Source organism: Neofelis nebulosa, chromosome 3 (assembly GCF_028018385.1).
Source record: "Neofelis nebulosa isolate mNeoNeb1 chromosome 3, mNeoNeb1.pri, whole genome shotgun sequence".
Taxonomy (NCBI): domain Eukaryota; kingdom Metazoa; phylum Chordata; class Mammalia; order Carnivora; family Felidae; genus Neofelis; species Neofelis nebulosa.
This window is the reverse complement of record NC_080784.1, coordinates 120,837,649-120,855,948: the sequence shown is the minus strand read 5'-3', so window position 1 is coordinate 120,855,948 and position 18,300 is coordinate 120,837,649. Positions and strand designations below refer to the sequence as shown.

The 18,300-nt window shown below is 34.5% G+C and overlaps 1 protein-coding gene across 6 annotated transcripts in view; it reads right to left on the bottom strand.

Moving 5' to 3' along the window:
- Positions 1-399: 399 nt before the first annotated feature.
- Positions 400-18,300, bottom strand: part of SLC9B1 (solute carrier family 9 member B1) — a 74,844-nt gene continuing 56,943 nt past the window's right edge. For 4 of the 6 annotated variants that reach the window (XM_058721784.1, XM_058721782.1, XM_058721783.1 and 1 more), the window contains 6 exons: positions 13,602-13,789; positions 9,505-9,611; positions 8,519-8,668; positions 2,883-2,991; positions 2,174-2,310; positions 400-742 (listed from right to left, as the gene is read on the bottom strand). In XM_058721784.1, coding sequence (XP_058577767.1) covers positions 530-742; positions 2,174-2,310; positions 2,883-2,991; positions 8,519-8,668; positions 9,505-9,611; positions 13,602-13,789 — 904 coding nt within the window. In that variant the 3' untranslated portion in view covers positions 400-529. The other 2 variants (XM_058721785.1, XM_058721786.1) reach the window with 2 other exon arrangements.

The window sequence follows — 18,300 nt, the reverse complement described above, 5'->3', positions numbered from 1 at the left end:
AATTTTATTTTATTTTTTTACTTAATATATCACTTATTCAGATAGTCACTAAAAACAGAATATAGAATACATATTGTTGACCCACTTAAAGTTAGTAGATTTATTCCTGGCATTTTCCTTTTCTGGTGATCTTTTTAGTGAATGAATTACTAAACTGATGATAAGTTCTACTTCTGTTTGGAAGCTTAGATTCTTACCTTTCTGTCATTAGGTTCATTTAATTTTGTATTGTATTTAGTTTGTAATATAACAGCAGATTCAGCCTGATGGATTGCTTTAAATTTTCCTAGAGTATTTACAGATTTATTTTGTTCTTGAAATACATAAATACTAAGAGGTCATTCTATTTACATTGCTTTTATTAAATTAATCTTGGAATAAAAAATCATAGGAAAGCTCTGTAATGAAATTACACATTTATTAAATCCTTGGTTCTATGTACAATCTCCACACACTTGTATGTTTTAACTTTTCTCTCATGTAAGATAATTTATTAAAAGAAGCAGGCAGGTGATGGCAAATAAACTTTTTAATGAAGATCTAATTTTGTCAATTTCACATTGATTTTGCTTGGATCATGGCGTGCAAGTACTTTGGGACCCAGTATGCCAATAATTAGAGCTCCATTTGGAGCTGTGATCAAGATGGCTAAAAATGCTATTGTCATCACATCCCGTGAATATGGTTCCAAGTGGGGTGCGCTGATGCTTGCTGTTTCTAGAGCCAGGGGACCTAATACAGCCTGCATTTAGAGGGTAAAAAGATGAGGCATAAAGAAAAATGTTAAAATAGTTATTATATGATAAAAGTTAATGCTTCTGTTAAAACAAACGAAACCTAGTGGTAGGCTATCAGAAAAGAGATGAGCCTTAAAGTGCTGAGGAATTTTCATGAATTACTCATCAATTTTATGTTCTCCCTAGTAAATATATCTGGACGAAAAGTGAAATAGTGACAAATCAGCGTGCAGACATTTGGGGGCTGGTTTCGTATTCTTCTTATCTCAGCTTTCCCATTTAACTATCTTTTTTGAGTGCTCACATTACTCGCAGAACCTCAGGAGTTTTAAACGAACCAGGGTTTTGCTTATTTGCCTTTATCATGGATGATTAGTTTCTTGGCTGTAACAAGACAACACAAAATACTAAAGTTTCTTATGGTTCTCTAGGATTTTGTTGCTTGTCTTCTCCTTGTTCTTCCTACTTGGGAGGCAGTGTGTATTGTAAAACTGACAAGAGGTGTGGAATCTACAAAGTGGGCACTGAGAGATTAGGAAGTAAGTTGCCTAATGTTATAGGCAAGTAACATGGTATTCAAAACAGCCAGTCTTGCCCCATGGACCTGCTTTTTTAATCATGACACAGAAAATTTTGTTGTATGAAAATTCACAACCTTCTGTGGTGGAGTAACAATGGAAAAAAGAATCTCTGGAAATCAAGACATTATGCTGTCACATTAAAAAGCCTAACAATAAGTAGCAACACCTTTGAGTAGGAACAGAATATCATTAAATCAGAGTGCAAAACTACAAGGTCTCCCTTTTCATTCATTCATTCACTCCTTCATTCATTCACTCACTCATCATTCATTCTTGTAGATAAGTAATGCTTACTGTATACCTCCTGCATGCCAGGCACTGTGTTAAGGGCTGGGGAAAATATAATGGAAACCAGACACTATTCCTTGTCTTTCCCAGATAGTCTGATGGGGAGATTTAGTCATTAATTAAAACCATATAAATTAAATGCATAATTAAAAATAATATATGTGCATTCATGTATGGTGGAGTGGGTGGCAGGGGTAGGAAAGATATATTTTTAAAAGAATGTGTTTCTACTTTAAAGTTGTAACAGTTAGCTCTACAATATTCAGCAAAATGTAAACATTCCAGTATTCAGATATATTCTTAGTTTATATTTTGGGAACATAGGGAAAAATGTTTCAGAAGATTAGGAAGTATTTGTCATTAAAAGTACACTTTTTAACTTCAGAAGAATTGCTTTTAAAACAGATTTTAAAATATTACATCATTTTCAACAAGTAGTTGTGATCAATGGAGCTTTTTAAAAGTAAGGCTAGTAGCCCACATTTTGTGATTAAAGTAACATTATTCATTTAGGATTAAAAAGTCATAAACATTAAAAATTATTAAAATGGCTTAATATGTTCTTACCTGGACTGTAGCTTTGGGGATCCACGATAAAGCAATAAATATTTTCTCCTTAAAACTAAAACCAGCAAAACACATCAATAAAAAAGTACAAGAAATTCGAACCAGTAATGCCAAACTCATGGTAACAACACAAATGCCTACAACAAATAAAAACAAACATAAATAATAATATATTTGGGAAGAAGTGGTTCTTTATACCTAGAGATGTGATTTGCAGAAGTACTGAAAGCATTTTAAGACTATTGCCTCTTTATGTCTTCATTTTCTTAAGTTAAAATAATAATCATAAAAAATAAAAATATGATTGAAGCTTCTATGTAAAGTGCAAGAGATGATCTTGCACTTTAGAGGTACCATGAAAGATAAGATAGACTACATTTATTTAATTCTGAGTTAATAGACTTTGAACTTTCACTACAAAATAAAGTATTCAAAAGGTGCTGATGGTATGTAATATTTTTTGTCAGAAATGAATTCCAGCCTGCATTTCCTCAGGTCACTCAGGAAAAGATATTCAGGGCTGTCTTTGGTAGCAAAGAGCACACGGGGTAACATAAGAGCAAATATATGTTATTAACTGTGTCAGTATGAGTTTCTGAAGAAGGTTCTCGTAGCATCCAAAGACATATTGTAAACAAAATAAAAATCATTCATAATTTTCTTAAATATTTTCAAATCTTATATTTTTTGTGCCTCTAATTATTCTTACCAATAGCATTTGATTTAAGAGATGTAACAGATACTTCTGATCCAACCAAGCCAAAAAGAAGGGGTTGAAAAATACACCATACAGTTTTAATTACTCTTTGGACTCTAATCTGTAGAAAAGAACAATATATTTTTAGTTATTGTAACACATGAAAATGATTACATTTTAGAAATTAAAGTCAATATTTATTGAACTTAAGATATCTTATTTGTAGATGAAATGTTAAAGTTTAATAAAAATTGAGTAGGTGAATTGTTTTAGTCAAAAACTTAAGTAGAATTTGGTTAAAAAATCTACAAAGCTGATAGCAACATTATTTACAATAGTCAAGTTATGGAAGCAGACCAAGTGTCCCATCAATTGATGAATGGATAAAGAAGATGTGTTACGTACACACACACACACACACACACACAGACACACACACACACTGGAATAGTATTCAGCCATAAAAAAGAATGAAATCTTGCCATTTGCAATGACATGGATGAAGCTAGAGAGCATAATGCTAAGTGAAATAAGTCAGAGAAAGACAAATACTGTATAATTTCACTTGTGTGGAATTTAAGAAACAAAGCAAATGAGCAAAGAGAAAAAAGAAAGAGAGAGAGAGAGAGACAAAGAAACAGACTCTGAATTATAGAGAACAAAGTGATGGTTATCAGAGGGGAGGGGAGTGGGGGGTGGGTGAAATAGGTAATGGGGATTGAGGAGTATACTTGTGATGAACACTGAGTGATATATGGAGTTGTTGAAACAATATATTGTACAACCTGAAACTAATATAACAACTGTATGCTAACTAACTGGAATTAAAATAAAAACTTTAAAAAAAGAGTAAAATAGAAATAAATGTTCCTTGAAACTGGAAAAAAAATCTACAAAGTTACTCAATAAAAATATTCGGTAATCTTGTCATGAAACAAATAAGGTTTTGGAGTTCCAGACATGTTCTGATGTTTCAGTAAGAACCCAAGCTTTTGTTTGTAAGGTAACTGAACAAATACAGAACTAGCACTACCTCATGCCTGGTAAGAACGTACTCAAGATTATGCAAACATTTCAGCTCTCAAAAGGGAGTTTATAAGGCCTCCACTAACAATTATCTTGGGACCCAAGCCCATGAAAGTGAATCTTGATATGTTCTAAGCTACTAGGCAAAAAATGTCAGTAATCTGTCAGGCCTGCTTCCAAAGGACACATGTTGAAAACTTCAAAGTTATTTTTTCCTGAAAACAAAACCAAACCCATATAATACAGACTCTTATTTGGTTGCCTGCCTGGCTTTCCTTTCTGAGAATGAACCCTTCCCAGGGCTACTTCTCCAGTTATGTGGTTACAACGAAGTCCCCTACTGATGCAATGGTACCCTGGCTCGTTTCAAGGAATCTGGATGAAGAGATTTTAGTTTCAGTCTGGGCTTATCTTTTTTTTTTTTAATTTTTTTTTTTCAACGTTTTTTATTTATTTTTGGGACAGAGAGAGACAGAGCATGAACGGGGGAGGGGCGGAGAGAGAGGGAGACACAGAATCGGAAACAGGCTCCAGGCTCCGAGCCATCAGCCCAGAGCCTGACGCGGGGCTCGAACTCACGGACCGCGAGATCGTGACCTGGCTGAAGTCGGACGCTTAACCGACTGCGCCACCCAGGCGCCCCTGGGCTTATCTTTTTTTAAAGACACATAAAACCTTCATATCCTTTGTATTGGGTATAAACTATATTCCTAACTATTCCCCTTATGACTGGGCTTTCTGATTTATAAAAGTAAAGTTTAAAAAAGGAAAAAAAGAAAAACAATTTTACTCTTTCTTTTTGGTGGCACATTATCCTAGTTGTTACTTTTAATTTTTAAAACATATTCTTTACTGTTTGATTTCTTTTATCACATAAAAAAGAATTTTAGTAATTTTCTTTTCATTTATTTAATTGTAACTTATTATTAACCATTTAATTTATTTTACAGTTATGATACTATTGCAATACTAAACAAAATGTTAATATAATTTTGGGGTCAGGAACTTCTCAAGCTGATTCTAAAGTTTATCTAAGAAAGAATTTGTGTAAGAGCAGTCAAGAAATACTTTAATCCCATTTACAGTTGCACCAAAAACCATAAAATGCCTAGGAATAAATCTAACCAAAGAGGTGAAAAATCTATACGCTGAAAACTATAGAAAGCTTGTGAAAGAAATTGAAGGAGACACAAAAAAATGGAAAAAATTTCCATGCTCCTGGATAAGAAAAAAAAAATATTATTAAAATCCCAATACTACCCAAATCAATCTACATATTCAATGCAATCTCTATCAAAATAACACCAGCATTCTTTAAAGAGCTAGAACAAATAATCCTAAAATTTGTATGGAACCAGAAAAGACCCCGAATAGCCAAAGCAATCTTAAAAAAGAAAACCAAAGTAGGAGGCATCACAATCCCAGACTTCAAGCTATACTACAAAGCTGTAATCATCAAGACAGTATGGTACTGGGACAAGAACAGACACAGATCAATGGAACAGAATAGAGAAACCAGAAATGGACCCTCAAACGTATGGCCAACTAATCTTTGACAAAGCAGGAAAGAAAGAATATCCAATGGAATAAAGACAGTCTCTTCAGCAAGTGGTGCTGGGAAAACTGGACAGTGACATGCAGAAGAATGAATCTGAACCACTTTCTTATACCATAAACAAAAATAAACTCAAAATGCACGAAAGACCTAAATGTAAGACAGGAAGCCATCAAAATCCTCAAGAAGAAAGCAGGCAAAAACCTCTTTGATCTTGGCCCCATCAACTTCTTACTCAACACGTCTCCGGAGGCAAGGGAAACAAAAGCAAAAATGAACTACTGGGACCTCATCAAAATAAAAAGCTTCTGCACAGCGAAGGAAATAATCAGCAAAACTAAAAGGCAACCGATAGAATGGGAGAAGGTATTTGCAAATGACATATCAGATAAATGGTTAGTATCCAAAATCTATAAAGAACTTATCAAACTCAACACCTAAAAAACAAACAATCCAGTGAAGAAATGGGCCAAAGACATGAATAGACACTTCTCCAAAGAAGACATCCAGATGGCCAATCGACACATGAAAAAAATGCTCCACATCACTCATCACCTGGGAAATACAAATCAAAACCACAATGAGATACCACCTCACACCTGTCAGAATGGCTAACATTAATAACTCAGGCAACAACAGATGTTGGCGAGGATGTGGAGAAAGAGGATCTCTTTTGCATTGTTGGTGGCAATGCAAGCTGGTGCAGCCACTCTGGAAAACAGTATGGAGGTTCCTCAAAAAACTAAAAATAGAACTACCCTATGACCCAGCAATTGCACTACTAGTCATTTATCCAAGGGATACAGGTGTGCTGTTTCGAAGGGACACATGCACCCCCATGTTTATAGCAGCACTATCAACAATAGCCAAAGTATGGAAAGAGCCCAATGTCCATTGATGGAAGAATGGATAAAGAAGATATGGTATATATATACAATGGAGTATTACTCAGCAATCAAAAAGAAGGAAATCTTGCCATTTGCAACTACGTGGATGGAACTGGAGGGTATTATGCTAAGTGAAATTAGTCAGATGGGGCACCTGGGTGGCGCAGTCGGTTAAGCATCCGACTTCAGCCAGGTCACGATCTCACGGTCCGTGAGTTCGAGCCCCGCATCAGGCTCTGGGCTGATGGCTCGGAGCCTGGAGCCTGTTTCCGATTCTGTGTCTCCCTCTCTCTCTGCCCCTCCCCCGTTCATGCTCTGTCTCTCTCTGTCCCAAAAATAAAATAAAAAACGTTGAAAAAAAAAATTTAAAAAGAAATTAGTTAGAGAAAGACAAAAATCAGATGACTTCACTCACATGAGGACTTTAAGAGACAAAGCAGATGAACATAGGGAAGGGAAACAAAAATAATATAAAAACAGGGAGGGGGACAAAACAGAAGAAACTCATAAATATTTAGAACAAACTGAGGGTTACTGTAGGGGTTGTGGCAGGGGGGGATGGGTTAAATGGGTAAGGGGCACTAAGGAATCTACTCCTGAAATCATTGTTGCATTATATCCTAACTAATTTGGATGTTAATTTTAAAAAATAAAAATTTTTTTAAAAATTAAAAAAAAAGAAATACTTTAAAAATAAGTACAATGAGAGGGAATCTTCCATATTAGATTTTGAGACATAAAACTATAGTGATTTAAAATAGAGTGGTACTGGCAGAGAACTAGATAAATAGGATTGAATAGATTCCAGAAATGAACTTGTATGTGTGTGTGTGTATATAACGTGAGAGTTTAGCTCATGGTAAAAGAGGCACTTAAAAACTATTGAATAATTAATGGATCAGTCAGTACATAATTTAGCAAAAAATGCCTGTCCAGTTTGTATGCATATATATGTGTCCGTAGATATATAGTATATGTATACATATTTATAAACACACACACATATATCCTTAACAGCATTTAAAAAAATAAATTCCAGATGAATTAAAGAGCCAAATGCAAAAATAAAACAAATAAAAACTAACAAAATATTAAATGATAATATGGAAGATATTGTGTATACAATCTTATAATCTTGGGTGAAGATATCCTTCTTAAACAAGATATAGCATCCAAAACAAAAAAGAAAAATGGACAGGTTTGACTATACAAAAGACATAACAAAGTTGAAAATAAGCAAAAATTATATGCAATATATGCGTAACAAAGGATTAGCGGCATTAAGATATAAAGAAACTATAAATTAGGAACAAAAGGCAAATAAATCAATTAAAAATGGTCAAAGAAGATGAATAAGTAGTTAAAAAAGAATATATAAAGAGAAGTTTACTGCACTACTAATGAGAGAAATGTAAACAAAGAATAAGAATGTTGTATCATTTCTTACCCATCAGATTGTTTAAATTCTTTGAAGGAATATTTTGCACTACCCATCAAAATAGAAATATTCCATTTCTAAATTCTGCAATTATGTTTCTAGGAATCTATTTTTATAGAAGTGCTTGCGTATTTGCAAAAGGACACATGAACAGGATTGTTCATGGCAGCACTGTTTATAATAACAAAATGGAAATGATCTAAATGTACAAATAGAGAACAGATTAAAGGAAATGATTAAATCTGGGAAGAGGGGTATGATATTTGGGAGTGGTAGGGGAAAAGGAGTCTTATATTTTATTATATGTGTGGGCCTTCTGTATTGTTTTAATCTTTTATAAGCATTTTTCCTGTATTAACTGTATAACTAAAATTTTAATGAATAAATAATAAAATAAAATAATTATATACATAAATAAAATAACACTAAATTAAGTAATTTAAATAATTTAAATTTAATTAAAGAAAATAAATTAAATAAATAAAAGTTATATAATCACATCGCATAAAACTTGGGTAAAAGAAAGCAGCCTGATGTGATAGCTCAACTTATGATTTAATTTTACTGTATTTCCAGGTCCCTTTCCTAAATATTTTATTTCCTTGATTGATTTATACACTTTCTTGAAGCCACAAACTTCTGGAACATCTTCCAACTAGAACAAAGAGATTTCCTAAATGTCTATTATGATATAAAAAAAAAACAGTTAATTTATCTTAAAAAATGTGTTAAAAATATTCACCTTTTCCGTGGACCAATTTACCCCAGCAACAAAAGACAACGCTAGTGTGAATAATCCTCCAGCTGCATGTAAACCAATATGATGGCTGCCCAAGACAGCGGAAACACACATACTCAAAATAAGGAATGCTCTCTTCAGTGAAAGTTTTGTCTAGAATTAGATATTTAGAAATTAATTTACATTTAATACATAATACAATATTTACATCTTCTATCATTGATTATTTATCTTTTGATATCATGTCTCTATATGTTATATTAAATAATGTCTAAAATTTTTACATTCTTCACCACCAAATATTTTAGCAGATTTGGTACCAAGTGAAAAAATTTGTAATTATTACATTTTATCCTCTGCCACATCTCTGATACTAATGTCAGTAAAATGGCTATAATACTTTAGCTGTAAGTGAAGAAGAAAGGAAAGAGACCCTTATGTAGTTCTATATATTTTAATATCTCTTTAGCTAAGACAATTGTTAAGGGGAAATTAAGATGGAAGTTACAGAAATACAAGAGTAATGGCATATCCTTTGGCGGAGGAAAGGGTTGAGTTTAATAGAGTTGCCTTAGCCAAAGGAAGTGGGAGTGAATTTAAGTTAGAAAACATGCAGAGATAAATGGCAATCTATTTTCCCAAAAATGTTCAATGGAAAATTGGAGGGGAAAATCATTAGGGAAAATTGTCAGGGGTCAACTGGCAATTCAATGAATAAAGGGGTGGTGGAATTGAAAAGGTACTCTGGGTTAAGTACACTTTTCTGATATTCTTATTTGCCAAATTAGGAAGCAGAGACTCTAGTCAAGACCATTGACTTGTATCAATCACAGCTGTGCTCCATTTTAAGCAGAGCGTAGGCATTGGAGGCTATTTTGGGGGAAGGAGAATTAAATGTTACATTTAACTGTTTATGGCTCTTCCAAAAGTTCAAATTTTTAAAAGAAATATCTAATAGTATACTTCTAAAAAATAAACTTTTTATTTACCTGATCTTCACTTGGAAAATATCGAACAAAAATTCCCAAAATAGCTCCTGCCAGCACACCAATAAGTATGTCCCGGAAAGAGGCGAGGATATTTTTAAGTACACTGCCTGTAAGGACACACAATAAAGGAAACATTTCATAGAGAAATATTTTCACATACTTCACATATCAGAGGATCAAATCTAGGTGGTTTCATAAAGAAAGGCACATACTTTCCAGAACAAATATACAAAAATGGACCTTTAATATTCACATACTTGAAAATATATGATTTGTTTGATAAATTATATATTGTCAAATAATTTAATAAATACACACAATTCAGAAATGTTCATTGAAAATATAGGCCAGAAAACAAAGAAGTAATAAGCCATAATGTGGCTCACCTACACATACAATCTGAAAGACCAAGTGAAGTGGAAGAATGGACAGAAATGGACAAAGGAACACCTCTGGCAACTAGCACGTGTTTCTTCTCCAATATACTATTATGACAAAGAAACAAATGACTTAAAAATGTAAAGAAAAGTTTAACAACAACAGAAGATTTAGGATCAATCCTAGGAATATTCGAGTCAGGAGTCAATTGAGTTTCTAATATATTTTATGTACTCATATCTGCAGTTTAGAGTAATAAGTTTTAAAAAAGATCCTGAGTCACAAAAAAGTTGTTATGCTATGTGTATTTAGCTCAATAAGGTGTGTGTGTGTGTGTGTGTGTATACATTTAGAAATGTTCTTTATTAAAAAATTATAGAAATGCAGGGTGACAACAATAAGATAGTAGATTGGGAAGCCCCAGAACCTTGTTCCCTCACAGAGGCATCAATTTAACAACATACAGTCCAAAAGCCTTAATGGAACTCCACAAACCAATTAAGAAGTTGCAGTAAGAGAAAAGTGACTCATCATGTAGAAGGAAGCTCCTGGAAGATTATCAGAGGATTTCAGAGTGGAAACCTTAAAAAGACCAGAAGAGGGTGGGATGATAAATTCAAAGTGCTGAAAGAAAAGAAAACTGCCAATCAAGAATATTATTCTACAAAATTACCTTTCAAAATGAATAAAAAATTAAGACTTAGATAAACAAAAGTTGAAGGAGTTCATCACCACTACACCTGACTTACAAGAAATGTTAGAGGGAATCTTTAAGTGGAAGTAAAAGGATGTTATCAATACAAAAGCACACAAATATAAATCTTTGGTAAAGGTAAATACCATAGATGAATTCAGAATCCTGTAATACTGTAACAGTGGTGAGTTAATCACTTTCAGTTCTGTTATAGAATTTAAGATAAAGACATGAATATAACCGTAAGACTGTTAATGGGTATACAACATAAAAAGATTTAATTTGTGACATGGATTACAAAGTGAAGAGGGTGAGATGTAAAGGATTAGAATTTTCATATGTGATGGAAATTAAGTTATCACTTTGAGTTTTTATAAGGATAGAAAAAGATATTCCATGCAAATGGTAAGCAAAAGACAGCAGGGTGGTTATACTTATATCAAACAAAATAAAATTTAAGTCAAATACAAAAAAGTCACAAGAGATAAAGAAGAACATTATATAATGATAAAAAGGCCAACTGACCCAGACCTAATAAGATGAGGTCTCCATATCTATGATATTCCAAAATATAGATGTATTGAAGATCTAACGTAAAAATAAAATCCTGAAAGTCGTTAACATTTTAAGTGACAGTTTATACAGTCATGAGTCAAGAGAAGATTTTCTAAGCATGTAACTGCTTGGTTTTTCACTTTTTCTGTCCTCCTCAAATTCGGTGTGATCTCCTGTAGCATGCTGTGTAGCACCGCATACTATCTACTATTTATCACATTTTGTAATTTTTTGTTTAACACAAACTCCTTGAGAACATGAGCCACATGGACTTCTCTGCTGTGTCAAATAGTATAGAATAGTACTTAAAAGTGTGGGTATGGGGTTGCATCTCAGTGAAAACTGGGTTTCCAGTTTTGGGTCTGTGACTTTGACCAAGTTACTTAACCTCTGTTCCTTGGTTTCCTATTCTGTAAAATGAACATAGTACCATTGTGACTATTAAATGAGTGAAAATATCTATGGAACTTGGAGCAAGTACCAAAGCAATTACTCAACAAAAGCTAATATTGTCGTTCAGTGTTTATCCTCAGTATTTGGCACAGCTATTGGCACAATGGAAGAGGAGCACAAAAAATATTTTTTGAAAGAATTACTGATACTTGTCATGAAGGTAAAGATTTCCAGATTTGACAATAAAAATTTTAAAATTCTGAATTGCAAACAAAAAAAAGATAAAGGTTAAAGTAAAATTACAAATGTCGATAACTATAGAGTATAGGTTATCATTCCTAATTTTATGCAGAATCTTGACAAATCAAAAAGAACGAAAGATGAACACACCTGTAAGACGAAAGCAAAGGATTTCAAGAAAAGCAATGTATAAAACATTCCAAGATGCCAATGGCCAATAAACTTGAATATTTTAAAATATCACTAGTATTCAAACCACTTCATTTAAAGAAGCCTTGCTTTTCACCTATCAAATTAACAAAGGTATAAAAAACTAGTAATACCTAGTTTTGAAGAAGGTGAAGAGAAAGTAGCAAGGTTTTTTACCCTGCTAGGACATGACATTGTGGTAATATATGTCAGAGGGCTTATAACTATATATACTTTTATCTCAACAATTCCACTTTTGAGATTATGAAAATGTTAAGATTAGGTACAACTATTTAGCTATAAGACATTCAACCATGCATTATTTTAACAGTAAATATTGTAGTCAACTTCAATTTTCAACAGGTTAAGTAAGTATGATACAGCCAAAAGAAAACTACACAACCATTTAAAAGGTCATGGAAATATATTTACTGAAAAGAAACTTTTAGTGATATACAGCAAAGTGCAAAACAACTCCGGTTACAAGAAAGTATGACCAATTCTTATAATTTTATAAGAATATTGGGATGGAAGACAGAGAGAGAAAGAGAGAAAGGGAGAAGGAGAAGTCTGGGTGGATATATATCAAAAGAGTTATTGTAAGTCAGTCAGAGAAAGACAAATATATGATTTCACTCAGGTAGAATTTAAGAAACACAACAGATGAACATAGGGGAAAGGAAGGAAAAATGAGAGAAAAGCAGAGACAGAGAGGCAAACCATTCGAGACTCTTAAATACAGAGAACAAACAGGGTTGCTGGAGGGAAAGTGGGTGGGGGGGATGGACTAAATGGGTGATGGGCATTAAGGAGGGCACTAGTTGGGATGAGCACTGGGTGTCATATGTAAGTAAGGAATCACTGGGTTCTCCTCCTGAAACCAATACTACACTGTATGTTAACTAACTTGAATTTAAATAAATTGATTTTTTAAAAAGAGTTATTATTCCTGAGGATATGCTGCAGAGTTTATCTTTTCCTTTTTTTCCTTTCTTATTTATTTAGGTCTTGATCTTAAGATAAACTGTACATATTACTTTTCAACTCAAATATTTTGGTGCTTCAATAAAACAGAAGACTGAATTTCAAACATTGCGAATAACTAAAGCATTACTAAACGTGGAAACATTTACTTTCACAATTTGCGCAGAGTGACATTCAAGATCAAATATTACCTTGGGATTCAGAAGTGCTGCAGATCTTGTCCTACCACTACCAAAAAGGCACACAGTTGTCCATACTCTATATATTTAAGATGTCTTAGTAATAGAGCAACCAGCTATTTATAATGATGGCCTAAAAGGTACATTTGAGAAATATATATTAAATATATTAGCAGTACTAATAATATTGCTGCTTAAAAATTTCTATTGAAAACTGATAAAATTTCCAAAGCAACATGAACGGAAAAATGATAATATGGGTTGTCAGATTAATTTAAATCTATGGTTATTAAATAGTGTTTGTGTTAAATAGTGGTTTCTCAGTCCATTGAAGTTTCTTCCCTGCTCTAGAGTGAACTTTCTATGAAGAATGAAAAGACGATACATGTAAAAATAAATAAATTTTAATAAGGAGGAAAGCCAGAAGTCTTGTTTAAAAGAACCAGAAAAGGCTGTGAATGATGTGGCAGTTGTATTTTGTTTACCTGAGGAGAAGGCTATGCTCAAGCACGCACTGAATCCAGTGATTGCTATGATGTCATCCAAACTGCTAGCAGCTATTAGTAAGGTTGGAATGCCTTTCTTGATACCATATCCATTTTCTTGCAAAAGTAGCATGGAAGGGACAACAACAGCAGGAGAGACAGCGCCTACTACAAAACTAATAGAAAGACTTTGAAAACCAATTTTAAAACTTCATTTTAACAAAAGTGTTTTATATTAAATTTCACAACAAATATATTAGCCTTTACAGATTTACAATAACTTCAAAAGTAAAAATTCTGCTTTTGGGTCAACGTCATTTAATAGTGGTAAAATTTTTCACACATTTTTTAGTGCTGCCTAAAAGTTTATAGAGATTTCATTCAAGATGTTGGTTTGGGCACAAATTGTCTCTACCTTCATCCCTAAATCCTTTGAGATGAAGATGTAAAAATAATAGGAAAACTCATAACCTAACTAGAAAGAAAAAAAAAAAAAAAAGGAGGAGAATCCTCAATGGACAAGGAAATATGTATAGCCCAGGAAGATAAAAGACAGTTTAAGATTGAAGAAAGAAATTATAAGCCAAGTATGTGTGAGTAAACATTGCTACAAAAGATATGGTATACTTGAAAATTTTTTTTAATGCTTACTTATTTTTGAGACAGAGAGAGAGACAGAGCAGGAGCAGGGGAGGGGCAGAGAGAGAGGGAGACACAGAATCTGAAGCAGGCTCCAGGCTCTGAGCTGTCAGCACAGAGTCCGACACAGGGCTCAAACTCACAAACTGTGAGATCATGACCTGAGTCGAAGTTGGATGCTTAACTGACTGAGCCACCCAGGCACCCCGATATGGTATACCTCTAAAAATGCTCCAAGCCCAGAAACGGCAGATGCTAGGAGCAGGAGGGATCTCTGAAGAAATCCAACAGGGGATTATTTGGAATGCCACTGTAACAATGGCCAGACAAATGTACTCTCCACTCTACTTCTAACTCTTGAGCAAGTCAATAAAGAACAGAGATGCCTGCCCCAAAGAAGGAACAATGAGTGTGGATGATAACATGCATGAGGAATGGGGAAACTCCTGCTCAGAACATCTTTGTTGGTATATCCTATTTAGTACTTTACCTCATCTCTGCCACATTAACTTTTTTTTAATTTTTTTTTTCAACGTTTTTTATTTATTTTTTGGGGGGACAGAGAGAGACAGAGCATGAACGGGGGAGGGGCAGAGAGAGAGGGAGACACAGAATCGGAAACAGGCTCCAGGCTCCGAGCCATCAGCCCAGAGCCTGACGCGGGGCTCGAACTCACGGACTGCGAGATAGTGACCTGGCTGAAGTCGGACGCTTAACCGACTGCGCCACCCAGGCGCCCCTCTGCCACATTAACTTTATAAGGACTGAAATATATACCTTGTGTAGAGATGTTCTTGGTGCCCCAGCAGAAACCGTTTACCAACATCCCCCAGCTGCTCCTGTTGGCTGCTAACCCCCAACACCCGCAGCTTTCTAGCAGCCTTCCCCTGCTTAGAAGAGATTACTTGGGGGGTGCTAAGGAGGTTTACCTCCCACTCCTTCTTCCAGACAGCTCCTGTCAATTACTGACTGATGTGAGGGTCTGACAGTTTAGTGCCTTTGCCTCTGACTGTACAGTCTTTCCGAATGAGAGAGCCTAGAATTCTCTGAAAGCTTATTTGCCTAGTTCAGTTGTTTCTGAACTTTCCCGCACATTTGAATCACCTGGTATATTATTTATCTGTAGCTGCTTAACAAATTATCCCCAAATTTCATTGCTTAAAACAACAAACACTTATTATCACACTTCTGTGGGTCAGGAATCTGGGTGTGGCTTAGCTGGATGCCTCTGCATCAAGGTCCTCATGAAATGTGTAGAAGATCTGCTTTCAATTTTACTCACATGGCTGTTGGCAGGCTTTCAATCTTTTGTTATGGGAGCTTCTTAACAGGCTACTCACAGTATGGCAGCTGGTTTCCCCCACGATAAGCAATTAAAGAGAATGGAAGCGAAAACATGCAAAGTAGAAGCCATGGTCTTCGCATGACCTAATTTTAGAATTGACATCCTATCATTTCCATTGTATTTTGTCCATTAGAAGCAAGTCAGGTAAGTCCAGCCCATATTCAAGAAGAGGGTATTACACAAAGGTGTAAAATATTAGATAGCAGGGATCACTGGGAATAATCTTAGAAGTTGCCTACTATGTACTTGGGTACTTTTAAAAACACTGATGCCTGGCTCTCATTTTTTTTTCTTTGTTTATTTTGAGAGGTTGCACAGGTGAGCCGGCTGGGGGGCAGAGAGAGGAGAAAGAGAATTCGTGCTGTCTGCACAAGCCTGATGAAATGATTCACGTGGGGCTCGATCCCATGAACTGTGTGATCATGACCTGAGGCAAAATCAAGAAGTGGCAATTAACTGACTGAGCCACCCAGGTGCCCCTGCCTGGATCCCATTCTAAGACATACTGATCTAAGATCAGTCTTTGACCTGAGTACTAGGATTAAAAAAATGTTTTTAATTGTGGCAAGAAACACATAAAATTTACCCTCTAAACTATTTTTAAGGCACAGTTCAGTACTGTTAACTATATTCACATTGTTGTATAACGGATCTCCAGAACTTTTTTGTCTTACAAAACTAAAACTTTATATCCATTAAATAACTCCCCTTCCTTTCTCCCCCACCCAAGCCCCCGGCAACCATCATACTACTATCTGTTACCAGGATTTTGACTACTCTAAATAGATCAGTGGAATCATACAGCATTTGTCCTGGCTTATCTATCTCAGCATAATGTCCTCAAGGTTCATCTATGATGTAGAATGTGACAGGATTTCTATCTATATTTTACAGGTAAATAATATTCCATTTTAGGTATATACCACATTTTCTTCATCCATTCATCTGTCAGTGTGGGCTGCTTCCACTTCTTGACTTTGTGAATAATGTTCCAATAAACATGGATGTGGAAATATCTCTTTAAGATCTTGCTTTCAATTCTTTTGTATATATACCCAAAAGTGGGATTACTGGATTAGATGGTAATTCTATTTTTGTTTTTTTTTTAAGGAACTTCCAACCTGTTTTCCATAGCAACTGCTTGTTTTATATTTCCAACAACAGAGCACAATGGTTCTCATTTTTCCACATCTGTGCCAATCTTTATTGTTATTTTCTGTTTTTTTTTTTTTTTTTAAGATTTTAAGTAATCTCTACACCCATTATGGGGTTTGAACTTACATCACCAAGATAAGGGTTGCATGCTCTTCTGACTGAGTCAGACAGGTGCCCCTATTTTGTTTTTGTTTTTTGATAATGATCATCCTAATAGGTGTGAGCTTATATCTCATTGTGGTTTTGATTTGCATTTCTCTAATGACTACAGATATTGAGTACTTTCATATGCTTGTTAGCTATTTGTATATTTTTTTGGAGAAATTTCTATTCAAGTCCATTGCCCACTATTAAGTCCATTTTTTTTTTTTTTTTTTTTAAATTTTTTTTTTCAACGTTTTTTATTTTTATTTTTGGGACAGAGAGAGACAGAGCATGAACGGGGGAGGGGCAGAGAGAGAGGGAGACACAGAATTGGAAACAGGCTCCAGGCTCCGAGCCATCAGCCCAGAGCCTGACGCGGGGCTCGAACTCACGGACCGCGAGATCGTGACCTGGCTGAAGTCGGACGCTTAACCGACTGCGCCACCCAGGCGCCCCTTAAGTCCATTTTTTAAATTATTATTGTTGAGTTGTAGGAGTTGTTTATATATTCTGAACATTGACCTTTTCAGATATAGTTTGCAATTATTTTCTCCCATTCCGTGTACTCTTTCCATTTTGTTTCCTTTTCTGTGTTGAAATTCTTAAGTTTCATGCAGTCTCATCTATTTTCATATTTGTTGCCTGTACTTTTTGTGTCATATTCAAGAAATAATTGCCAAATTTAATGTCATAAAAGTTTTACATGTGGTTTGCTGAATATAGTATTCTTGATTGGCAGGTTTTTTCTTTCAGCATTTTGAATATATCATCTCATTCTCTTCTGGTATAAAAGGTTTCTGCTGAGAAATCCTATTTTATGGGTGATCTTGCTTTTCTCTTGACACTTTAAGATTCTCTGTCTTTTTTCCCCTCTTTATGTATTTTTTGACAGCTTGAGTATGTGTCTCAGTGTGGGTTTCTTTAGTCTTATTCTAGTGGAAATTCTTTGAGCTTCTTGAATTTGTATATCTATTTCCTTACTCAAATTTGGAAGTTTTGGCAATTATTTCTTTAAGTAGGTTTTCTGAACATCTCTCTCTCTCTTCTCCTGGAGCTCTCATAATGTGTAGATTAGTCCATTTAATAGTATCCCTTAAATCTCTTAGGATCTCTTCACTTCTCTTTTGCTTTTTGTTTCTTCTCTGACTTGTAATTTCAAGTGACCAATCTTTTAGTTCACAGGCTCTTTCTTCTGCTTGATACAGTGTGATTTTGATCCTCTCTAGTAAAATTTTCAATTTAGTTATGTATTCTACAGCTCCAGAATTTTTACTTTTGTTTGCTTTTTACAGATTCTTCATCTTTGTTGGTATTCTCATTTTGTTTATGCATCATTTACCTGATTTTAGATTTTCTGTGTTCTCTTTGAACTCATTAAGCATCTTTATGATGGTTATTTTGAATTATTTGTTGGGT